The 27,077-nt window shown below is 37.8% G+C and overlaps 1 protein-coding gene across 1 annotated transcript in view; it reads left to right on the forward strand.

Annotated features, from left to right (window-relative positions):
• The first annotated feature begins 1,194 nt into the window (after positions 1-1,194).
• Positions 1,195-27,077, forward strand: part of Lcch3 (Ligand-gated chloride channel homolog 3) — a 234,252-nt gene continuing 208,369 nt past the window's right edge. Inside the window, exons 1-2 of the mRNA XM_083133558.1 lie at positions 1,195-1,296; positions 20,898-20,998. Coding sequence (XP_082989684.1) covers positions 1,241-1,296; positions 20,898-20,998 — 157 coding nt within the window. The 5' untranslated portion in view covers positions 1,195-1,240. The remainder of the gene's footprint in view (positions 1,297-20,897; positions 20,999-27,077) is intronic.

A 27,077-nucleotide genomic window follows, 5' to 3' on the forward strand; every position in this document is an offset into this window, starting at 1 on the left:
TTCTACACGTAAATGTACAATTTTAACACGCGACCCCCAAATCGTAACTCCAGATACGTCACCAGGGGTGTATAAGAAGTGAGTACAAGAAGTAGGAAGTGAATTACAGACTTTGTCTATATTGTCAAATCTTGCCTACAGTGTTTCCGAATAACACAATTCACAGTAAGTTAACTGTATGACCAGAATTATGAACGTAAATAATTGATTCAGGGCCTGTATATGCATATTGCATACAAATATATTATATGAAGTATTATACATAATTAAGGTAGAAGGTAGGTATTTTACATGTTGTCAGTTTATTTAAACTTTTTGATTTGCTTTGTATTGCCATGACAATAAGAAACAATTTCTCTAACTCCACTAGAGAATTCAAAGGTCAATTGCCTTCTATATTTGTCATAAATAATTTTATTTTTGTCATTTTAAAATTCACAGAAATGAAGATAAAGTTATTAAGTAAAGATGCAGAGTATTATCTATCCCAACTGTGATACACAATTGTTCACTTCCTGCTATCATTCTGGGAAAGTCTTTCAGGGTAGTTATGTTTAATCAACAGTGTTTGGTTCCATAATTCATTCCACAGATACTATAAGAAGAATGTTTCTTAATTATCAGTAGAATAGTAAAAAATGTAGTTTGTGTGCCCGAACCGTGACAATGTAACCGTAACTTTTGTATTTATTATATATTGTATCTATCTTGGTTATATTTACGCGGGGATCTGGCAACATTGCCCTCGGTTGCCATGACAAACGGTGCTGCCATCTGTTATCGAAAAGTTACTGCAAAATTGCCTTTAGTTTCCCCTTAAAAAGCAACAAATATCTGTTTACATGTAGGATTTTTACGGTAACTGAAAGGAAATTTTTAGAAAAGGTAAGATATTTTTCTAAAGTTCATATTTATTAGCATATTTTAGGTATTTCAAGTGCATAACTATCCGTGCCTTGCTGATTATCATGTTTATCATTCCAGGTGCACTTGCGAGACCTACGAGAACCCCTAGAACACCGACAATTTGCACCCTCCCCCCTTAAGAAGGAGTCTCCGGAAAAATACACCTGATCATCCATCTCGCCTGCGGTTGCCAGGCAACGAGTTTCATCGTTTCACCATGGGGCGGCGCTGATGTATCGAGTCGCGGCTTTCCTCTGTGCCTGCGCACAAGCCATTTGTGAACGAAGCAGCGCAAGTGACACACTTCTCCGGGGGTGTGAAGTTTATTTTGACTATGGCGGAAGGTTTTTTGTTATTGTTAGTGTTTCTATCGAGCCAGTGGAGTGTAAGGTGAGTACTCGTTTCAGTTCTTATTGCCTTTAATGAGGTGTTAACTCTCCAGTCACAGATATGCTCATATTGGAGAGACATATTTATATCCGGAACGACATATTCTGTACAACCACCCCTTATTTTCTATAACAGATAAAGGGACATTCTACACTGAGTTAAATATGTTCAAAATTACATTATATTTTACAACAAGACGCGTGAATTTTATATTGTTCTGTAACGAAAATGCTTACCCTACTAAGAGAAGAGTGATATTTGAAAATATTATGACATTCTGTGATGATATTTGATTTTATATTACGTATAATTGCGGTAAGTACAGTGCGCTAAGGCGCCAGAGGTCCTGGCTTCGAATCCCGGCCTGGGCTGTTCCTTTAGTGTCCCTTCATCAATTTCATCATATCACCACATCCTCATCGTTACGATAGCCAAAAGTTGCAAAAAAGCAACGCTAAATAACAAAAATTAACTCAAATATATATATAATCAATCAGGAAATACAGTACTTAAAATCCGCTGTTATCGTAATTCATTTAAAAAAGTAACACAATTGAAAAACAATCAAGTTAGTTTTGTTGTAGCGAAGATATATCTAGTAGATCGTCAGCTGTTCTTTCTTTAACTGATGACAATGTAAAATTGCAATTAATATTCATTAAATTATAGTTGACTTCACATGTTTAACTATGAATCCAAGGTAAGGCATGTTCTTGAAAAAAACTTTCACGTTCAATATTTACTCACAACAATGTATATACTGTTTTCCTGCAGAGAAAGGAAATAATGCTACAAGATATGCACAGGCTGTAATCTAACAAACAAACACACATCTTTTGTGAATGATATAAACTTTTTTGCATAGAGAAATGAGTTTTGTTGCTTTTATTTTTCTTAACCAAATCGCTGGCTTTCCTTCGTTCTTTTACATATTATATCGAAGCAGTGGCGACGATTGGGGGGCAACTGCTCCGCTACCCCCTTAATCGCCACCACAGTCAAAGGTTTCATGTTCGAACCTTGGTCTGGCTGTAAGTGCTCATTCTTCAATTTCGTCTGATTCTCATCGTAGCGATGAGCTTGAAGCAGCAGAAAATTAAGAAAACTATAGGAATACAAAATTTCACATCATGTTATTATTCTTTTAAAAAAAATATTGTTACTAACAAGAATTTCTACCAAATAAATATACTTTAAATTCACAGATTTTTAACAATAGTAATTTGTAACATGTCTGTGAAGTACAATAATTGTTTACCCAAAGTAAATATTTTTCTAAGTTAAAATATGCAATATGTTGATTTTGTTCTACACAATTTCTTTAGTTTATTTTTCACTGTGTAATGTGTAAAAGATTGATGGTTTTGAAGGATTTATTCAACGTAAATAGCTTAAACTGTAGGCTTTGTATATCGTTAAATAATGTATTTTTTTAAGGTAGAGGAATGTATCAACCGAAACTAAACAAACTTGTATACAAACCATATTAAAGAAACACAACATTAATATTATGGAGCATTTTGAAATACCAATACATGTAAAAAAAACGTGTTTCTTTTCTCCAATGGACATAATTATATTTTGATTGTTATTTGAGAAATGTGTACGTTATTTAAGATTAACAAAGATCTCTCAATAATACCTTATTTGTAAAAATGTTCATTAGCGAAGTTGACAGAGCGGTCACTTGAAAATCTCGTTTGGATTCCAATACTAGTATATATATTTCACTGTATTTATTATTTGACCTATTTCGCATAAGTTATCCAATCCTTAGCCTGGTCGAAGGTTGCCACTGGTTAACACAACACTTCTCGACAATTCATATGTATTATATATAGCCTTAATCTCTACAAAAAATATGAATTAAGTATTGTTTGTGTTTATAATTTCGTCAACGTCGCAGTTCTGTACAAATTCGATCAACAACGGAAGGATAACCAACAGTGGTGTCATGATTTATGATATAATTCTGATGACCAAATTTTAATGGAATTCAGTTTTCCACCAGAAGAGGACGTTGTACCTCTCATCCTATGGGAGTATGAGTTTGAGTTATAAGTCCACTTTATGCACAGGAAGACTAATCGGGACTGGGCCTACAGTTTAAAGTGAGATCCGAACCATTTGTTCCCCACCGGGTATAGAACCCAGAATCTATTGATTACAAGGCTGTTTTTATATGCCTGCATGAATGGAAATTTGTCAATGTTGAGAATCTCCCACACTCAATATAGTAATACAAAAATAATATTATTTGAGATATAAGTTACTTTTTCTACAAAAATATAGAATTTTACATATTCGTATCACAGGAATTGTATGAAAAATGGATATACAGTTTGGTTTTAAGTCCAATTTATGCACAAGAAGGCTAATCGGGACTGGACATACTGTTTAATGTGGGATCCGGACAACTATGTGCCTCCATCGGGTATCGAACCAGGGACCACTTGATTACAAGGCGAGGACGCTACCACTACGCATTCGGGGAGGACCTCTACCTCTGACTCTTAATATGTAATGGATCCTCGCATTTTCTTGTAATTGTATAGTAAATAATACATGAAAAGATCAAACAATACCATTCGAGTGAATAAAATATAAAAATATCTGATTTTCGCTATATTTTTTTGGCCGCTGTATCTAGTGAAAAACAATTTAGAGGGGTAAAATTTTATATTCTGAAGTATTGTCACACAAACAAACGTTTAGTCCTACATCTGGTTTTAATTTTGTTTTAAAAAAAATAGGCTCATCCTGACAAAATGTGGACAGCACTACAGTCTATGATTGTGCAGGAGTATTTTACTAGAAGCATTTTCTCAAAACAAAAATTAAGCTACCTTCACCAAACACTGCGAATATATTGTCCAGGTGTATTAAAGAAAAACTGAACAAAATTGATTATGGATAACTTTTCAGAATTAATTTTTCAAAATTTTGCAATTTTAGACTTTCGAATTCCGGCCTGGGCATGGTTGTTTTTTTCGAGTGTCCCTTCATTAATTTCATCATATCATTAACATCACTCATCTTCATCTTCGCGACTAGCCTAAAGTTGCAGAAATGCGAAGAAAAATAAGCCAAATCGAACAATCAACCATTTAGACTTTCGACTCTGGCACAATATTGTATATTTATTTACCTCTTGTTTTATATGTCGGAAAGTTTCGTGCCTTGTCTTACACTAACTATAACATTAACATTGTGTATCTATTTGATCATTAGATCATAATACAACAATATAACTCAGATATTATTGTAGAAAACATTAACATTGTGTATTCTTAGATCATAATACAACAATATAACTCAGATATTATTGTAGTAACATTGTGTATCTATTTGATCATTAGATCATAATACAACAATATAACTCAGATACTTTTGTAGAAAACAATAACATTGTGCATCTATTTGATCATTAGATCATAATACAACAATGTAACTCAGACATTATTGTAGAAAATAATACCATTGTGTATCTGTTTGATCATTAGATCATAATACAACAATATAACTCAGATGTTATTGTACAAAACAATACCATTGTGTATCTGCTTGATCATTAGATCATAATACAACAATATAACTCAGATGTTATTGTAGAAAACAATACAATTGTATACATCTTTGATCATTAGACCATAATTCAACAATGTAACTCAGATATTATTGTAGAAAACAATAACATTGTGTGTGTATTTGATCATTATATCATAATACATCAATATAACTCAGATATTATTGTATAAAACAATAGCATTGTGTATCTAGATCATTAGGTCATAATACAACAATATAACTCAGATATTATTGCAGAAAACAATACCATTGTGTATCTATGTGATCATTAGATCATAATACAACAATATAACTCAGATCTTATTGTAGAAAACAATGAAGGAATGAATGAATGAAACAATGAAAAACAAAGATAACACATACATTTCACAACCATTTTTGCCACCATTGCCATGGTAAAAATTTATTAATTCATAGACGATTGATTTGATTGATTGATTTGGTTTATTTTACTTCGTTTTTCTGCCGCTTTTGGCTAATCGCGAAGATGAAGATGAGGATGAGTGATGATATGATGACATGGATGAAAGGACAATCACAAACAGGCATGGACATCTCACAACACAAATCCCACTGAGGACTCTGGTTGTGGATCCAGACACCAGACCTTCGTCAGTCTGCAAGGATGCAGCACATTTTGGTGCCTTTCGAAAAGGACATTCCTTACCACCCTCTCAAAAAATACATATTGTATCGTATTTCCTTATATCATGTGAGAGTGCATTCTAGTCTCGAATCACAGATACAGTAAGAGATTTGGAAAAAAACACTGTTGCGAGTTTGTAATGTTAACCCATTCGTGCGTCTAATAGCTACAAAAATAGTCATTTAGCAGCAGAGATAATGAATGAAAAACTGAAATTTTGAAAATGTCGTAACTGGAATAGGGCCACGTTTTTTCCGAAAAGAATTTACATGCATGCTCGAGATGGAACAAATGCTGCATATGAGGTCAAGATTGGAGGATTTAATGGCAAATTTACCCATTTTACTGTTAGTTTGACACGAAACGATTCTGAAGAATTATTTAGGACTTGGTGAATGAAGTTTCTGTCTCTACCTCGCCAGCACTCTAAAATGTTAGCAATTCGTAAAGTTTACGATCGTCATTTTTTTTTCGTTGTACTTGTCTATTTAATTGGCTCACTGCTGAGTTCTCGCTACCCTCATTCCTCATCCACAGCTGCTCATCGTGCTGGAAGAAACAGTTTTGGTGCATGGCTTCTTTCGTCTTTACGTTGTATGTGAATTTAGGTCACATATTCAGAGGCAAGGGTGGGACATAAATAAAAATCATGATGTATCTTTAAGAAATCATTGTTGATGATTTTTTTATTTAAATCGGATTTTAAAAATTTAAATCACAGTTTTTGATTTGAGAAAACATGCTCAAAATTGATTGTATGTTTTCCCGTACACTATACATAGATAGCTATATGTTTTATTCATGTGAAAAGTGTTTTCCAATCGTCCATTCCTTTCTATAGTCTATCAAAAGAACTGCTTGTGGCAAAAGACTGTCTGGATAGTTTCACAGAAGTTAGGGATTTTCTCCATCTAATTTTGTGTCAAAATATTAACAGTTCTGTTTCTGCCCTTAGTTTTAGGGCATGCATTGCTTATTTATCCTGTATATTGGGGAATTTCCCGATTATGCTTTGTTGTTTCACCTTGATTGCACTTGCGCCTGTCTGAACCTGCAAGCATTCTCCTAGTAAGGTAGTCTGTTATTTTCACGACGAGGTAGACAACTAGCAAATGTCCATAATGGCCGGTATGAAAAGGGATAGCGTGTGGTTATTATTTACTCGTACTCAAACCAGGGTTGTTATAGGTCCAGGTATTTTAAATAAATTGAATTCCGGTCCTGGAGGGAAATTCAGCAAGCATACAATGTTTCTGGACCGTAAAGAACATTTTCATATGTGAAGTATTTCAATTGGGTCCAGGATACCTTTTTTTCCGGGAACAACTTAAATACGGTCCAGGAACCTTTTTTCCAGCTGAATTTAAATACGAAGAGACCATTGCATCCGAGGATGCTCATTTGTACCATCGAAATTTTCCATGGCGCCTAGCGTGGCCCGCATGTTGGGCGCCATTAATTACGATGCTCCTTCTTTATCAATAACTCTGGCACAATAATACTTAGAATAATGGCGACATATAGCGTTGCAAGACGGTAAGGGAGTAACGGAATTATGGGGGAATCACTATAATTAACATAAATAGGTTCTTTCAACATTATTGCTTAGGCGGGTCTGGTGGAACAGACCTGCGCTCCATCGCCAGGAACTTCGGAGACGAAGTGTGCGGAAACATCCCTCTCTACACTTATAACTAGACGTCGTATTTTAGGTTTTAACCTATTTTTTCCTTTGCAGGTAAATAAGAAATAACAAGTTATATCAGGGTTTCATTAAAAAACGAATCAACTGATGAAGTTTTATATATAGTGCCTAAAATAACCTATTTTGCTTGTTAGAACCTATTTTAGGTTTATGCGTCTAAGTTAAACCTTTTTTTTTAGGTTTTACAGGATTTTTATATCTCACAGAGGTATTTACTAGGTTTGGTGGCGAAATAATTCCATGACATGAAACATGTTTTCTGTCGATTTCCCTCCCTCCAAGTATATGATGTTTATCAAAGCTTTAAACAAAACAAAATGTCTGACGCACTGTTACCTGCACACAGTGGCGGCGAAAGGGGACAGTTCCCCCCTAATTTTTACCCCCGCACTATAGACTTTCAATGCTAAGCCTTGCCTAGCCTACTAAAATAAAGTAAACTTCTTGTCCCCCTCCTCCCTATTCTAAGTTTTGGCACCCAATCGTCTCTACTGGCTGCACAGTCCCAAGTGCAAACTTCTGATCTGTGCAGCCTTGCTCACTCTCGTGTCAGTTTGGTTCTTTTTGGCATTCACGCCTTGCGGAGTAATGTTTCAGAATTCAAATTTGCTTTAATTGATTGATTGATTTGGTGTTGTAATTCCACTTTATGCACAGTAAGGCTAATCGGGACTGGACCTACAGTTTAAAGTGGGATCCGAACCACCGGGTATCGAACCCGGAACCTCTTGATTACAATCGCACTACTGACTATGTTTCTGTTGAAAGATCATTTTCAGCACATGAAATGATCCTCACAGACAAGAGGTGGAGTTTGAGTGTGGATAACGCAAAAGGATTCATGGTGGTCAATAGGACCATGAAAAAAATTCAAGTATAATAACTGGTTTTCAAGGTGAACTTTCCAAAGTTCAAGGATACCGTAACGCAACTCCCATGCTGCGTTTGGGATCGAACCAAGAACCTCTAGATTGAATTGGGTGATGTAGTTATTTCTCATTCGTCTCTCAGATGGTTATCACTCGCTTGGCCTAAATGTGATAAATGCAAGAGGCTACATTTAAAGGAATGGCGATAGAAATTAACTTAGGTTAGATATGGGTTTTATACTCTCCATGACTGAACCGATATGGATTGGTTTAGAAAAGGATATTACTTGCCTTACAAATGGATGAAGATTGTTCCTACACTTGTCCTCTCAAATGTCACTTTCTGACCCCCCTGTCAGACATCGAATCTATCACACACCATCGTCCAATAATCGTTCTCCACTTTGCTTTTCTCTCACAATCCGCACACCTTACTCTCTCTCCTATTCTCGCCAACTCATCACACCTGCAGAGTCACTCCCCTAACGTTTGCCTAATTGCTTATTCTGTATTCCTTTCTCTGCTTCCTGCTATGCTAAGACTTTATACTTTTTGCCCAATACCTTGGGTACGATACGATACAAGCAGATGTTATCTCTATTCCAACCTTACGTATTACCGACTCTCACCCTCCCTTCCACACACAAAAATATTAACAATGTAAAGGGTTTGTATGATTCCAATGTACCAAAAAATTTACCTAATCAACTTCAAGATATATTATTTTGTAATAATCTTCCGTCTGTCATATAGATTGTTCTGTAAAAGACGCTAACAAAGTAAACGGATTGAGAAAATTTAGTTTTATTTTCCATGTAGCTTTCTTTTTCTTCCTAAAAAAATAAAATCAAAGCTAAACTGAGAGAAACTTGCCTCAGGGCATGTATAAACATGTATAAATTTAATGGCATTTGGATTAATAAAAGTTGCAATTTTTCACGTCTACGGAGAAAAAATGGGACTAGAGAAAACATCCAGTTGTACCTCTTTTCATGTCTTGCCAAAATTCATGAATAATTTAGAGAGCAAATAATTCACGCATAATTCCCGGAATTCAAGGAATTCCAGGTGAGTAGACACCCTGATATTGTGCAGCAAATTATACATACGTAATTCATTTTTCATACCAACAAGTAACTTTATCTAACAGCACAAGTGCAGTGTTATATAATTTGTAGATAATTTTGAAAATGATACAAAGAAATGAAAATTTGTTTAGAAAATTAATATTTGGTTATTACGGTTCTTTTGAAATTTTGTTTTTAACGATTGTATCTAATCAGTAATTTTTCAGGAATTTTGTACCAAATTAAGTCATTTTGCAACCTATTTCAGGACTTTTCGAGCCTAATTTAAGGTTTCTCGAGCCTAATTTAACGGTTTTAGAACCTATTTTAGGATTTTTAGAACTTATTTTAGGATTTTTAGAACATATTTTAGGATTTTTAGAACCTATTTTAGGATTTTTAGAGCCTATTTTAGGATTTTTAGAACATATTTTAGGATTTTTAGAGCCTATTTTAGGATTTTAGAACCTATTTTAGGATTTTTAGAACTTACTTTAGGATTTTTAGAACCTACTTTAGGATTTTTAGAACCTATTTTAGGATTTTTAGAACCTATTTTAGGACTTTTAGAACCTATTTTAGGATTTTTAGAACCTACTTTAGGATTTTTAGAGCCTATTTTAGGATTTTAGAACCTATTTTAGGATTTTTAAAACCTACTTTAGGATTTTTAGAACCTACTTTAGGATTTTTAGAGCCTATTTTAGGATTTTTAGAACCTACTTTAGGATTTTTAGAACCTATTTTAGGATTTTTAGAACCTATTTTAAGATTTTTAGAACCTACTTTAGGATTTTTAGAGCCTATTTTAGGATTTTTAGAACTTACTTTAGGATTTTTAGAACCTACTTTAGGATTTTTAGAACCTATTTTAGGATTTTTAGAACCTATTTTAGGATTTTTAGAGCCTATTTCAGGATTTTTAGAACCTATTTTAGGATTTTTAGAACCTACTTTAGGATTTTTAGAGCCTATTTTAGGATTTTTAGAACCTACTTTAGGATTTTTAGAGCCTATTTTAGGATTTTTAGAACCTACTTTAGGATTTTTAGAGCCTATTTTAGGATTTTTAGAACCTACTTTAGGATTTTTAGAACCTACTTTAGGATTTTTATAACCTATTTTAGGATTTTTAGAGCCTATTTTAGGATTTTTAGAACCTATTTTAAGATTTTTAGAACCTACTTTAGGATTTTTAGAGCCTATTTTAGGATTTTTAGAACTTACTTTAGGATTTTTAGAGCCTATTTTAGGATTTTTAGAACCTACTTTAGGATTTTTAGAACCTACTTTAGGATTTTTAGAACCTATTTTAGGATTTTTAGAACCTACTTTAGGATTTTTAGAGCCTATTTTAGGATTTTTAGAGCCTATTTCAGGATTTTTAGAATCTATTTTAGGATTTTTAGAACCTACTTTAGGATTTTTAGAGCCTATATTACGAACCTAAAAGCACATTTTTGAGAACCTAAAAATCCAAGGTCTACTTATAACTACAGTGCGACATGGCGCAGATGCCGGCATTTTCGTTCCGTAACGTCTCGCCTATTTACGCACATATCTTTAGCATGTAGACAATTATATTTATATTACATAACCAGTACTAACCTGTTTTATAAGAGTTGTTCAAAGTTGTTCGGCCCAGATCCAAAACAAACGCCAGGTATGTCTCGGGATTCTATGGAGTAAGGCCGCGTTAGCGATAGAGAAGGGGAGAATGTGAGTGGGCAGAGAGAAGCTGTAGGCGCTGCTGGTAGCTGCAGTTACTTCCCCTCTGACGAGTTCATTGGTGGAGCCCTCTGGTGTCACCACTTGCGCAGAGGACTTGTTTTTGTTCGCTTGCTCCACAGAGTAAGAGGGATTACATGAAGGGGGGGACTGGAGCTACAGCCGTTTGCGACAGCCCGCACTGCTTTGCTCCGCCCACTCGGTTTCTCCCATTTTTTCGTTATGCACGGCCTTGCTCCACAGATCCCAGAGACAAGAGTATAAGTTGACTGAACATGTACCAGGCTGCTTGCTTTGAATTATATGCGTCTCACAACACGATGGATTAACCTTTGACATAACTGGAATCTGTTGAGAAAGACGAACGTTTTTAACATAAATTATCTGTGTCTTGGAATTATTTCAAAATCAATATGCGTTGATTTGTAACTATATTGACACGACGGTTTGGGCTCAAAGTTGTTTGCAATATACAGAAATAAAACTAGCAGAAAAACCCGAAAGGAATTGCAGACATCATGTCCACAGGGCGAGTCCTAACCATCACCATATATCGGTAACGAGAACTTCATAAACTACTAATAATTTCGATGAATTACCAAAAAGAAGAAATCTAAACGCAGAGCCATGAAATTAGGCGGGTGGCAGAAGTTCGCGCTGTTGCCACGTCGGAGCATAACCCCGTGTGTTCGGAGGTTTAAGAGAATGAAATATATTGTTGTAGAGTTGGCGTTTGTAATCCATGTGACACAAGCTGACAGCATTTGCTCGAAAGGTCAGGGATGACACAAAAGTGCCTCGGAGAGAGGTCGGTCTAACGCTCGAACTAGGCAACGCAGCCAGGTTGACGTTGCCACACAGTGCGCGGGAACCAGTAACTTTTACCCTGCTCTAGCTTTGCTAGCCATATGTGGCATCAGCGTTATTCTGCTCAGCCGCTTATTTTCTTGGCAGTGCGTTTAGGTTTAATAATTGTGTAAACAAACTTATTTTCCGTTTGGTGACATGCTAGCATATACAGAGTGGGAGACCTAACCGATAAGTCCCGTATCATTCACAGAATGATGGGGATCAGAACCAGTCACTTCCACAATTAATCACTGGGTGATGTAACTTATTCATCCTTCATCCTCGATGATGAGAGCACTCGTCATTAACATGACAAGTTAAACGCTTGGCAGTGCGAAAGGCACAACTAAAACTAAACCGCTTAACAATTAGAAAAGACAATGGTCACTCATTGGGTTTTATGAACCTTTGAACCTGAATCATGGCTGGGTTAGGATAATTACCTGTCTATCTGAAGAGTGATGATAATTTCGAAGAATAAAGTAAACTAAGTGCTCTCTTGGCTTCGTTGCTTGTTGACCAGGACTCGCCTCACTTTCCCTCAACTCCTTTCTCCAAGCTCCTCTCTCTCCTCAATCCAAACAAAAGTCAGTTCCTTCTCAGTCTGTCTCCCCTCTATATCACCCAGGCCATGGAGCCCTTCCTCCATGCCGAATCGTGATTTTTACTGCCTCTATTGCAAACAGCTGACTCCATAGGCTGATGGAACTTCCTATATCCTGAATACGTCAGGAAGTTTGCATAGCACAACACAGTGCATTATTTACATACCACAGAGGTTGAGACAACTGAGATAAACAAGTGAATGCCCTGGTCAACATGAAGCATCAGAGAGGCTTTAAATCAAATATAATCTTATGGATTGATACGGTCCTGAGATTTTACGCGAAAAGTAATATATCTGATAAACTTCCATTTGAGTTGCTTATAATTCTGAAGATTTTCCGAAAGGCGAAGTTATGTGAACTATTCTCTCGCATGGTGACATATCCACAGGGTTTAAGCCTACCCATATGTTAGAATAACTATGACAACTAACTAACTCTCGAGCCTTCATAAACCCGAAGATTTATGGCTGCAGCAACACAACCCTTCCATCTGCCTCTATCCTGGGTAAGATCAGTCCAATCTTTTCCATCCTTACCGATTTCCTTTAGGTCCATCTCAAGGTTATCCCTCCATCTTCGTCTTAACCTTCCTACTGGTCTCTTTCCATCAGGTTTTCCAACAAGAATCATGTAAACTCTTCTTTCTTCTCCCATTCCTGTCACATGGCCTGCCCACCTAAGTCTTCTTGATTTAAGTAGAATACCTATGCATCTAAATTAATTTCAAATAAAGAAACTGTTTAGGGTGCTGAATTCTTAAGATATTAATTCATTGTAGTCATTGATAAAAATGTTATAGTTGTATACATGTCAAGTAGTGTGTGATTCACAAGGGCCTCTCGTAATAAAATAAATCGATGAGGAGTTACTCCCCATGCTTGGCAGCACATTTCCTGCCAGGGGCCTTTCACCTTGCGTAAGCCGTTTGTATAGAACACGGCCCTTTGTGTCTGAAACCACTGTTCCCTGGTGTCAAAGTGGCATCCTTTGAGCGGACGCTTCATTTCCGCACAGAGGAAGTAGTCACTGGGTGTCAGGTCTGGGAAATATGGAGGGTGGAGAAAAAAATTCGAATCCCAATTAAACTGCTTTCGAAATTGATTCACCAGGATGCTGCAAACATCGGCATTCTTTTTCTGAGAATTTCTCACACCGTTTCGCGTTCAATTCCTCACGTAACCGAGCTAGAACACAATAATAGTTACTAGTGATTGTTTGACCCTCTGACAGGTAAATCGACATTTAGCACGTTCAAAAGTTGTACCTTCGAGTTCCTGTTTGTGCGGAGAAGCAATCCAATCACTTAATCATTTGTTTTTTCAATGCCATTTAAGGCAGATACTTTATATAAAAAAGTTTCAACGCGTACAGACCCCATTTCCGATATCCATATCAACATTAATCTCCGAACCTTGTAGTGCGGTTATTTTGATGCTTTATAGCTACGTTCGAAAACAAAACATTGCAATATAAACATACTCATAACCCCCTAAAACTACGTATTTAGACAAAACACATTACAAGACCACGAATACCATAAGACCAGAATGGACAACAGCATCCAATAAATAGGACAATAGTGTACTGAATAAAGTGAAAGATACGTGGGTTGTAAATTTGAAAGTGGCAACACTGTCAGGAAGAGGTGATAACACCGTGCATGTGCTATCAGAAGGTGAGCATTGTCAGTTGGGGCCCATTTTGATGTGAAGTGCCAAATGTGGTCGGTGCAGCGAGTGCTGTTGTGTATGTTCGAGGTTGAAATGAACACCATTTTATGTACGCCATAAAACATGTTTACAATGGTAGCCCAAGCGCTTGTAATTCAAAATCTAGGTGGTCCGTGGCAAGGATGTGCAGAATGTGATTAATACTTGCATGAAGCCTGTAGCAACATTACCTACCCTTATATGATGGTTGCACAATGGTGACAATATAGGGAATCCAGCATGATGGATTTTTCCTCATGTTCTCACTGACACATCCCAACCTCCTCAAGAAATGCACTTACCCATTGTCCAAGATACGGCTAGGTATTGTTGCTACAGGCTTCATGCAAGTATTGATGACATTCTCGCGCATCTTTGCCACGGTCGACCTGGATTTTGACTTACAATCGCTTGGGCTACAGCCGGATTGCGCACACATTTCCGGTTTTATCAGTGGTATCTGATAAGCCGGTGACAAGCTGTCACAATATACAGGATTGCGCAGAAAAAAATGAGGCGATGTTGTCAGATGTAAAATATTCTCAAGCCGTTCTCACTTCTGTTGTCTTTGTTTGTTTGTGTGTGTGTGTGTGTTTGCTGGAAGGGTAGCATTAGATAGGATGAACCTGATTGGTGGACTAGAATGTAATGGTCGGTTTGTTGTGCAGTCATTACCCTAACCTAACCTAACTTTTGAGTTTGAGTAAATTTGTATGAAAATTGTATCTTGATTTGCTACATTTACTGGTAAAATTATATTTTTTATTTAATCCTTCAGAGATTTACTATTTTATTTCTAATTTCTCTATCTCTTCTTGTCTAAAGAAAAGAAACAGTTCTGCGCACAGACTGTAAAGCTATCAAAGTGGCAACGTTTGATCAAAATCTGTGCGCAAAACAGGTCAGTGAGATTTGTGCGCAAGTCTGGATGTAAAGTGTGCGCAATTCGGTTGCGGCGATCGCTTGTTCTACCATTGTAAACATGTTTTAGGGCGGTACGTAAAATGGTGTTCATTTCAACCTCGAACATACACAATAGCACTCGCTGCACCGACCACATTTGGCACTCCACACATATAACATGGGCCTCAACTGACAATGCTCACAGTCTGATAGCACGGTGTTATCACCTTCTTCTGACAGTGGTGCCACTTTTAAATTTACAGCCCACGTAATAGTACCTGAACTCAGCAACTTTGGCTAGAAATCGCAAAAATAGGCGGTGTGAGCCAATAAAATAATGACTACAATCTGTGGCAGGTAGTCCTGTTAGGATGGCTCTCTTACAGTCCCTGAAAACGGACAGCATCACCTTAGCGGCTGCTTTGGGGGAGGGGGAGGGGGTGATAAGATGCGTTTCCACTGTTTGCTCATATGTTTTGTTTCTGGGTCGTAAGGGTTTCGTCCATTGTGAGCAGTCGGCTGGAAAAACTGCACTGCTTCCTCTCGCGTCTTCTTCTGGAAAGGGGTGAGCAATCGTGGTACTCACTGTGCCAACACTATATGAAGGTGTAACTGTATTACTCCAAATTAACCCATAGCTTACACCCAATACAGCCATGAAGCTTTCGATTATAATTCACCTGTCTTTCCGTATCATCATCTCCACTCTGTCCATCACAGTGGCTGGCCACCGTGGGAGAGAAGTTAGCACAGCGCGCTACGACATTAGAGGCTCCTATTCGAATCCAGGCATGGGCATGGCTGTTCTTCGTAAGTGTCCTTTCATCACTCATCCTCATCTTCTCGATTAGCCAAAAGTGGCAGGAAAGCAAAGTCAAATAAACAAAATCAATCAATCCATCACAGTGTCATCATCTGTGAAGAACCGTCTTCCTGCCCTAAGGACATCGGAAACTATGATGTAACCGGTTTGAAAATGCCATTTCCACATAGAAACCGCCTCATAGGATGGGCTTTCCTCTCTGTACACTGCTTTCATCTCATCGTGGATTTGCTTTGCTGCTTAAGAGGCCTCAGTATTGTCAATTATGACCCCTTCATGTATTCAACTGAAACAAGGTAAGAGAGAAAAGAGAAGGAAAGATAGAGAAATGAATGCAATAATGATAAAGGATGAAAAAGTAATATCAAAGAGAGATAAACCAGGAACATAGGAAAAAACAAACATAGAAATAGAAAGCGAGAATTCGAATGGAAGATAGAGAGAATGAAAGATGAAAAAGAAAAGAAGAGCAAAAGAAAGAGAAAAATATAAAGCAAAGGAAAGAGAAATACAAAGAACGAAGAGAATGAGAAAGAAAGAGAATCATAGCAACAGAGGGAGAATCATAAAGATAGAGAGAATCAAGAAGTTAGAGGGAGGCAAAGAAAGAAAGAAAAGCAAAAAGAGAAAGAAGTATTAGAGAGAAGAGAAAGAAGCAAGAAGCACAGCAAGAAGAAACAAGAAGGCAGCGTGAGAAATATAAAGAAATAGAGAGAACCAGAAATAAATAGCGAGAATCAGAAAAAAAAGGAAATAAATGATGAGAAGGAAAAGAGCAGAAATGAGATATAAATAAAGAACGAAGGAAAGATAAAGAAATTGAGAGGAAAGAAATACATTGCTCAGAGACGTCGTAAAGAACTCTCACGTGCCAGTCCAGTTAGTAGCACCTTGAGAATTTATACATTGCAACTTAATGCTTAATAAGCTGTTCAGCTTATTGGAAAAAGGCTAGAAGAAAATGCACGTCTTGCCTGGGAGTTCAGGATAAAACCCTGCAAGCCGATAAAACCAAAACTGCTTCTAAGATATCAGTCTCACCAAAAAAAGCGTCAACAAATTCAAGAATATTGTGACGGAAAATGAAATTGAACAACCACTGCTATAGGGTATAGACAGTAACGGTAAATAAATAAACAAACCTTCACTTTCAACAGCAGCAGTTCTTTTACGGTATCAAATATCCACTTTGCTTCTTCTGGTACTTCTACGCAAGCGCCATCCCCTTCACAATTACTTAAAATTGGTCGAATTAAAATTCGATCTGTTAACGTAAATAGGATCAGAAAACAAATTGCTCCGAGCTGGACGCGAAAATTTGAATAATTCATTTCATGGATCCCAGGAAAAAGACATTTGTTATAATTTAATGACGAGAGGAGGAGGGATAGTGTGCGGTTTCTAAACGGTGACTCTGGCAATTTAATCTTCACCATTAAAAAACCTGGCTTCGAAGCATAAGTTAATGATAGGAGATGTGTAATGGATGAGGCGGTAGGGGGAGAGACTTGTGCTGGATCGAAGCTTGAAAATTTGAAGGAGACGAAGATGTGTTTTTATGTGTTTCAAAAACACAGCGCGCAGCTATCAATGGAATTATGTAATGAGTGATTAGATGATAATAATAATTCTTATTACTCGCCTCTCGTCTCTACTCTGTTCTTCTCCTCTACTTCTCTCATATCTCCTCTGTTCTCTCCTCTTGTCTCCACCCCGCTCTTCTCCACTCCTCTTATCTCCTCGACTCCCGACTCCACTGCGCTCTTCTCCTCTCCTCTTCGTTCATATATTTTCCCTCTTTTACTCTACTCTCCACTCCTCTATTTCTTCATCTCCTCTCTTCTCAACTTCTTGCTCTTGTCTTCCTCTTCCCTCGCATTTCCTTTCCTTTCTTGTCCTCTCCTCTTCTATCCTCTCTTTTCTCCTTTCCTCTTCTTTCATCTCCTTTCCTCCCCTTTTCTTTTCTTGTCCTCTCCTCTTCTCTCCTCTCTTTTATCCTTTCCTTTTCATCTCATTTCATCCCCTTTTCTTTCCTTTCTTGTTCTCTCCTCTTCTCTCCTCTCTTCTCTTTTCTCCTTTCCTTTTCATCTCCTTTCCTCCCCTTTTCTTTCCTTTATTGTTCTCTCCTCTTCTCTCCTCTCTTTTCTCCTCTCTTTTCTCCTTTCCTTTTTTATCTTCTTTCCTCCCCTTTTCTTTCCTTTCTTGTTCTCTTCTCTTCTCTCCTCTCTTATCTCCTTTCCTTTTCATCTCCTTTCCTCCCCTTTTCTTTCCTTTCTTGTCCTCTCCTCTTCTATCCTCTCTTTTCTCCTTTCCTTTTCATCTCCTTTCCTCCCCTTTTCTTTCCTTTCTTGTTCTCTCCTCTTCTCTCCTCTTTTCTCCTTTCCTTTTCATCTCATTTCCTCCCCTTTTCTTTCCTTTCTTGTTCTCTCCTCTCTTTTCTCCTTTCCTTTTCATCTCCTTTCCTCCCCTTTTCTTTCCTTTCTTGTTCTCTCCTCTTATCTCCTCTCTTTTCTCCTTTCCTTTTCATCTCCTTTCCTCCCCTTTTCTTTCCTTTCTTGTCCTCTCCTCTTCTATCCTCTCTTTTCTCCTTTCCTCTTCTTTCATCTCCTTTCCTCCCCTTTTCTTTTGTTGTTCTCTCCTCTCTTTTCTCCTTGCCTTTTAATCTCCTTTCCTCCCCTTTTCTTTCCTTTCTTGTTCTCAATTCTCTTTTCTCCTTTCCTCTTCTTTCATATCCATTCCTCCCCTTTCCTTTCCTCTCTAATTTTATTTTCTGTAGACTCATCAGCGATGAGTTACTAAGAAATTATCTTTCTTTCATAAGTTTTTTGTCATTTGCAGCATAAAAATGAATTATCTGTATTTTTAGGTACAGTCACAGACAATAAAAATGGGACACCTAGATCCTTAAATACTAGTTTCCCTGCAAAGCTTTATGTCGGTTGCCTAGCTCTACGGGCGTGATATAAATTCCCATTCAAAATTTGCTATTAAAATCCACTTATTGCCGTAGGGTTAGGCAACACACATATTGCCTTGCAAGGACGCATACATTTCAGGTTTTAGGCGTCCCATTTTCATTTCCGTTGACTGTACATAATACTTTTTTAAAATTCCTTTTGCGTATTTCATACATATGTATCGTGCATGTGGCAACCCTGAAATTGAACCTAACTCTATATGCGACCTACTAACCCCTTGTGTAAGTTGGGTTGCCTACTATAAATATTATTCTGAAAATTTTGGTGAACGTTGTAGTAGGTATTAGTACTAATATAACATTACGTAAATATTGAACACAATGGCAAAGCCGGAATACTGTCTAAAGGCAATACGGGGCAAAATAGGGTAGTTCACTTAACGCTCTCGGTCGGCGGCGGCGATGAGGATGACTACACGAGGCGACGAAAAGCTCCATAAATGTCCTCAGTAACCGCAGGTGTCTCAAAAACTTTGCGGTTTTAAGGAATGTGTGGATCAGAGGTTAATAGAACCAGTATTATGATAGCATATGAATATATGTCATAGCAATGAAATGAAAATGATATTAAAGAAGAAATAAAAAGCAGACTTAATTCAGGAAATGCATGTTACTATTCTCTTCATAGAAAGAAACTAAAAGCTAAAATATGCAAAACAGTAATTTTGCCTGTAGTATTACATGGATGTAAAACCAGATCCCTTACATTAAAAGAGTAACATTAAGAGTATTTGGAAATACAATTTTTAGATAAATATTTGGACCTAAAAGGGATGAGGAGGCAGGGGAGTGGAGAAGGTTACGTAATTTAGAACTGCATCATTTGTATTCGTGTTCACATATTATTAGAATAATTTAATGAAGAAGACTTAGGTGGGCAGGCCATGTGGCACGAATGGGAGAGGAAAGAAGAGATTACAGGATTCTTGTTGAGAAACCTGATGGTAAGTGACTTGTAGGAAGGCCAAGACGAAGACGGAGGGATAACGTTCAGATGGACGTAAAGGAAATCGGTAAGGATGAAAAAGATTGGATTGATCTTGTCCAGGATAGGGACAGATGGAAGGCTTGTGCTACTGCAGCCACAAACTTTCGGCTTTAACAAGGCTAGAGAGTGAGTGAGTTAGTTAAGTCATGTCATGTCTGCTTGGAAACTCAAATTTTATTTGTTCCCACTAGTTAATATTCCATTAGGCACTAACTTTGCAAATTAATTTCCCTGACATTTCCGGGTTTTGAAGGTGGATAAACTCTTGAACTTTCCCTGTGCTATTCAATTTAAGGACGTTCATTCAACAAGTCTTAATATAGTACATATGAACAAAATTTAACATTTTTACACAAAATATCTCCAATCATGAACCTGTTCTCCGTTGCCTAGTTGTCAGCGTAACCTTCTACAAAATCAGAGGTCCCAGGTTCTAATCAGGGCAAGGCCATGAATTGTGTTTACCCCACCATCCTTTTCAACTGTTTATCATAAGTCCACTTTATACTCGGACAGGCTAATCGAGAATCTACATCAATTTAAATTGGCATCCGAATAAGTTTACACTGTGCCTCCACCGGGAATCGAACCAGGAACCTTTTCATTACAACGCAGCAGTTTTACCTCTAGGCCGTCGAATCATCCGATTCATTCTCATCGTTACGATTACCTTAAGAGGTAAAAAAGTGACGTAATAATATCGAAAAGAAAGAGAAACCTGGTTATTTGTTTTTCTGATCTCTCGTCCTGACGAGTCACAAAATTGTTTTCCTAATATTGCCACGTTTATAAAGAATTTTTTTACAATGTTCCCTGAGTTTTCAAGACTTTTTCACTGTTAAATTGATTTCAATGAATTTTCCACGTTTCAAAGATATAGGTATTTACGAAATTGCAGAGTTTTCCATGACGTTTTCAACATTAAATTAATTTTCCTGACTTTTCCAGGCTTCTAAAGATATATTTTCAAACTTCCCTGAGTTTTTCATTACTTGTTCACCGTTAAATTGGTTTTCCTAGCTTCTCCTTGTTTTTCAGGTCAATGAGAACCCTAATATTACTTTTAGAGTGATGTTCAAATAATCATACTGAAAGAAAAAACTGTTTGACTATTAATCAATTTTCTCTCATTTCCTTTCAGTTACGTGCGGTCCACCTCATCAGACAGACTGGAAAATGTAACGCAAACTATTTCGAATCTCTTAAATGGGTACGACATCAGATTGCGACCCAACTTCGGAGGTGAGTAGCCTATTTCTATTTCTATTTCCGTTTCCTATCTACAGAGTGTAGCATATTGCATATGCCAATGTTTGTTGGCAACCCTCTCTTAACTCAAGGACCCATGCGCAGGAATCTCTATTTGTATAATATTGAAAGTAGAGAGTTTGGACAGCCACCTGGAAGTTTTTAACTGAATAATATTGAAATAAGAAAACGTGGATTGCCATCGGAAACTCTTCAGTTGTGGAATATTGAAAATAGAGAGTTTAGACTCCATCTGGAAGTTTTAGGTGATTAATATTGGCATTAAGGTAACTTGGTCTGCCATCCGAAAGTCTCTGTTTGTAGAATATTGAAAATTGAGATCTTGGACTGGCATCTTGAAAGCTATTAGTCGAACAATACTGATAAGAAAATTTGGACTGCCATCAGAAAGTCTTTGGTTGTATCGTAACGATCTGTAGAATCTTTGAAAATGTAAAGCACAAAGTATTCCAAATTCCAGACATTTAGCAATCACTTTTCCAGTCAGGAAATATCTAGAAACATCTAAGGAATGTCTTGTCAGGCATTGCCGAGCTTCCTTGATCGCTATCGTTGTAAACAGGTGTAAACAATCGCAATGAAGGAAGAGACGACAGGTAACCGAGTCGGCATTATTGAGTAAATTAGAGTGGAATAAATGTCTGGGAGAACGTGGGTCAGTGGGCAGTCAGTTTTAGAACGAACATTGAGAGGAGATTTACAAGCATTAGATGGAGAGAGGGAGAAGTACAATTGAAGGAAGAACGTGTTAATGTCGCTAGTCAGACTTTGTACAGTCACGACCATAACCACACTTTGCAGAACTTCAGCTGCAATACAGAGACAGGTATACCTTTTCATTAGCCAAGCTGATCCGGTCTTGGGGGGTTTAAAACTCAAGTGTTGGTTTTGCCATTCATGTGTGCGTAGTTAGTACCTCTCGCACCTTACCTCAGTGAGCTACGTCAACCCAGTTCGATCCCACATACCAAAGGGTATGTTACGGTATAATATTAAAAGTAGAGAATTTGAACTGCCATCTGGAAGTATATAGTTGAATAATATTAACATTAAGATAGCTAGATCTGCCATCCGGAAGTCGTTAGTTGTATAATATTGAAAACAGAGAGTTTGAACAGACATCGGAAAGTTTTTTAAGAGAACATGGATTGCCATCCGAAACTCTTTAGTTGTATAACATTGGAAATATAAAAATTTGGATTGCCATCTGCAAGGTTCTAGTGGAATTATATTGGCATTAAGGTACCTTGATCTGCCCTCTGAATATCTTGGTCGTGGTGTATTGAAAATAGAGATTTTGGACTGGCTACTTGAAAGCTTTTAGTGGGGTAATATTGAAATACGAAGATTTGAACTGCCATCCGAAAGTCGTTAGTTAAGACTGTGCCATAATCTACACGTAACAGAGACGAAGCTTCGTTCTCGGCACCATTTGCAGTTTCTTGGACAAATTACATCAAAGCATTCAAAAAGGGACTGAAACGAAAGGTAACTAAGCTCGTATACTATTGATCCTCCGCACGTGGTTTCCTACCCTTTAGCATGTCATTAGGCTTCGTCTCGGACTCAGGACATTGCCGGATGAAAAGATAAACCAAAACAAAAAAAGAAAAAAAAATGCGGAGTGAAATTTTTACGACCTTGTACGGTTTCTTTTGGGTCACGTCATATGGACCGCAACGTTGTACTCCATTTCTGTGCGAATCACCGAGCGGCACGAAGGGGGGGTTGGGTGGGGTGAGGAGGGGGCTGGGGGGCTATTGATCTGCTTAGGGCAGCAAGCAATCGGCTCATCCACTGCTGACGGCGAGCGAACATTTTTTTACATCGTAGCTTTTTATCCTTTATTTGCCCGCGTGTGCTTACTTCGTATTCACGGCACAGGGTGCCCCAAAATTACTGTACGATTTTCGACAATGTGTTTTCTCATTTTGTTGTAATCAATGGAGTTTAGGGGGAGCTCTTTCCGATAGTGGACACAAAAGGAAAGTTTCGTCGAGACAAATGATGACATGGTACCACGAATCTTGAGTCTGCTTCAGATATACTTTTTGCCACGAGAAAAAAAATATTTTGGAGAAATTATAATTTGTTATGTTACGTCTAGAATTTTCTGCCCCGACGGCGTATTTCGGGAGGGTGGGGTTTAAAATACCTCGCCCTCTCCTAAAATAAATCGACACATGTGCTCTGTTTCGTGTATTCATCAATGAATCTCTTCGCCTTATTTAACTTAAAGGCGTACAATAAATGACGAAAAATGCAAAATATACGGTATTTATAGGAATGCTTCCTTCCATCTTTTATATACAGTATCCTCCCAGTCGCAACTAGCCTAACAGAACAAATATCAACATTAAAAGAGTAATTAAGCACATGGGAGATCTAAAACATTAATAGTTGACGAAAATTCAAACAAATATACAAATGCAATGAATATTAACAGAGTTGCAGCTGTGTGAAACTGCCAGTATATTAGTTCTACTTCTAGGCAACACTTTCTTTTGAATTACAACCACTTTCCATGTTAATGTAACTTTAGTAATGCTCTTTGTTAGCTATAAAAAACGTATATCCAGGGGGGTGAGATGCCATATGCTAATCAATGAAGCTGATTTGATTCCATTTTCCTTCGGTGCTATCTTCTCGCGCATCTCATTTTACTACTGGTTGCAAAATGTCTTCGAGTTTTATGTTACCTTCCTTCCTCCCATAACTGTCACTCCTGATTTCTTGCCTTCGATACCATCTTTCAAATCTATTTTCTTCCCTCGGAAAACACGATGACATTCGGATATTTTCTTTATTTCCTTCGGTAATATCACGTCTTTCTTTTCATAATATCTGATGGTTTCTTCTGTGGCAGATGTTTTAATTTCTTTCGTTCCTACAGTTTTACATGTTTCTTCTCCCTCCTGGTGTTCTGATCTCTCTCTCTCTCATTTTATCCCCTTACCTTCTGCGTTTCCTTCTTCTACTTCTGCCACATCTTTTTAGTTTTATTTCCTCTGCTGAAACCACATATTTTGCTTTTCCTTCTTCTGCTACTACGACATCTTCCACTTTTGCTTCTCTTGTTGCTACCACATGTTCCACTTTTCCTTCTGCTGCTACCACATGTTCCACTTTTAGTTCTGCTGCTATCACATGTTCCACTTTTAGTTCTGCTGCTACCACATCTTCCACTTTTCCTTCTGCTGCTACCACATCTTCCACATTTCCTTCTTTTGCTACCACATCTTACACTTTTCATTCCTCTGCTACCACATCTTCCACTCTTCCTTCTTTTGCCACCAGACGTTCCACTTTTCATTCTTCTGCTACCACATCTTCCATCCAATTTTCCCTCGTCTTCTACCCCAATTTCCGTCCACTTTTCCATCTTCTTCTACACTTCCACCTTCCCGTCTTCTTCTACAGCATCTTCCACCTTTCCTTCTTCTGGTGTAACATTTTTCCCCCCTTCTGCTGCTACAATATCTTTTTTTTCCTCTTTTGATGTACAGCATATTTTTCATTTCCTCTTCCAGTGCAGTTAAAACTTTAACTTTTCTTCTTTATATAGGTATATTATACTGTATATGCAATTTAATACTTACGTTAGTACAAATTCTTTCTTTTCTGATCTACTATAGTTCAGTTCTTCATTTTATTTTTTCGGATACATTAAAATCATCTACCTCCTTCCTTTCAGCCGTTTCTATTTTCAGTTACTTTCTTTCATTCTGGTCCTGAGGTGCTTCTCACATCTCTAAACTTTTTACTGCTATCACCGGACATTTCAATGAAACCATAATCTGATGGGATCTGGGTGCATGGTGGACTTATTTTACATCTACACGAAATTTTCATCCACTTCCCAGGTAAAAAAAAGCAATCTCATCTGCCAATAATGAAGCCATTCGATAACAATCTGGGGAAAAGGATTTTCTAAAAAAAAAAGCTCATTAATCTCGTCCCACTTGGGAACCGGAAGTCGATTATCTCGTCAGAAGCATATCGATCGGATTGCAAGAGGACGTAACAGGACAATGGGACTTCGTGCGATTTACTCCCTGGAAATCCTACGGGAGTTGCTCGTTGAAGATGGAGAAAAGTATCCCTAGCTGAATTATGATCCTGTCAACCGCAATACCTCAGGAACGAATAGCGCTATAAAGTTAAAATTTGGTGGAATGGTAGATCTACTGAATGATATTTCAGTGTAACATGAATTATCTTGATTTGAGTGTCTGTCTGACTGTGACATCTTCTGACCTACGTCGACCAGGGTGGCGTAGTGGTTATCACAGCGTGCTGCTACGCCAGGTGTCCCGGGTTCGATTCCCGACCTGGGCATGGGTGTTCTTTGTGAGTGTCCCTTCATCAATTTCATATCATCATTCATCCTCATCTTCGCGATTAGCCAAAAGTAGCAGAAAAGCGAAGTAAAATAAGCCAAATCAATCAATCTTGTGGCCCACACTTCTGCCCCTGATATCTCTGGAACATGGGAACGAAAATAACTCATGTGCAAGTGTTGACTCAAGAGAGCTTGACAAATGAACGCGTTAGAAGGGAAGCGAGTGCATGGAGCAGCAAAATGCTGTTCAAGCTACCATCCATTTGCAGCAGCGCGCACTGCTTTGCTGCGTGCATTGGCTTTCTCCGTTTCCCTACCGTTATGGGCGACCTTGCTCCACATAATCCCGGGACAGAGGGCAGTGATATTACTATAGATGCTAGCATATGATTTATTGGGTATAAAGGTAAGGCAGTCTGACATAATTGATTTGGACTGAACTGTCTGTTTATGATGGACAAATATTTAAAAAAAAATCAAAATTGTTTTAAAACGCTATGAAAATACATCCGGAACTATTGAAACAATAAATGTAATATTTGTAGAGAGCGGAAGAGTTTCTTGATTGGCTCGCCCATTTCTCAGGTCTCTCAATATTGCCACCGAATCTTCGGGGTTCGAGTCCTGTCCTTACATGGGTGCGAGTATACCTTCATCAAATCAATCATCCTCACGGGCTTGATTGGCTGAAAGTGAAAAATGTGAACTAAAATAATGAAAATTCATTTTTTTACAGTTCATTTTCTCGAAGCTACTAGAGATTTAAAAGATAGCATTTTGTTCTCTACGTAAGAGAAATATCAAGCATTACGTTAATGGTATATTTTACATGAAGATCGGCTGTTCTCTCAGTTTGTTGGTATGGGTCAAACAAGGAGCATCCATAACCCAAATTATTCCGGTTAAGAAAATAAATTTCTATACACAGGGTGAGCACAAAGTCGCTTTCCCCAAAATAATGATTTCTTCATTTATTGGGGAATGCGACTTTCTACCCACCCTGTATATAAAAATGGATGTATGTATATATGTTTGTTCCAGCATAACTCTCGAACACCTGGAGCAATTTCAACCAAACTTGGTACACACATGACTTACAATCTGGAAAAAAAATACTGTGGGGGTAAGACACTCCTGTCACCCCTAGGGGTGGGGATGGGAAGAGGGTGGCATGTAACAATAATCGAAAACGACCGATGTTAGTGTGGAATCCATAGTTTTCGGGGTCGCTATGACGAATACTGACACTCCCAATGCCGTTCAACTCCAAGACACCCCTGGCAACCCTATGGGTGCGGGTGGGAATGGGGTGACATGCAAAACGACTGATAATAGTGTGGAATCCATATTTTTCGGGGTCGCTAAGATAAATAATGACACTCCCAATGCCGTTCAACTCCAAGACACCCCTGGCACCCCTAGGGGCGAGGGTGAAAAGAGGTGTAATATAAAAATAATCGAAAACGTCAGATATTTGTGTGGAAACCATAGTTTTCGGGGTCGATAAGATTAATAGTGACACTCCCAATGCCATTCAACTCCAAGACACCCTTGACACCCCTAGAGGTGCGTGTGGGAAGGGGGTGACATGTAAAACGACCGATTTTAGTGTGGAATCCATAGTTTTCGGGGTCGCTAAGATAAATAGTGACACTCCCAATGCTGTTGAACTTCAAGTTTATTTTACACTACAGTTAGAATTCATTATTT

Source organism: Lepisma saccharinum, chromosome 13 (genome assembly GCF_977018435.1).
Source record: "Lepisma saccharinum chromosome 13, izLepSacc3.1, whole genome shotgun sequence".
NCBI classification, from domain to species: domain Eukaryota; kingdom Metazoa; phylum Arthropoda; class Insecta; order Zygentoma; family Lepismatidae; genus Lepisma; species Lepisma saccharinum.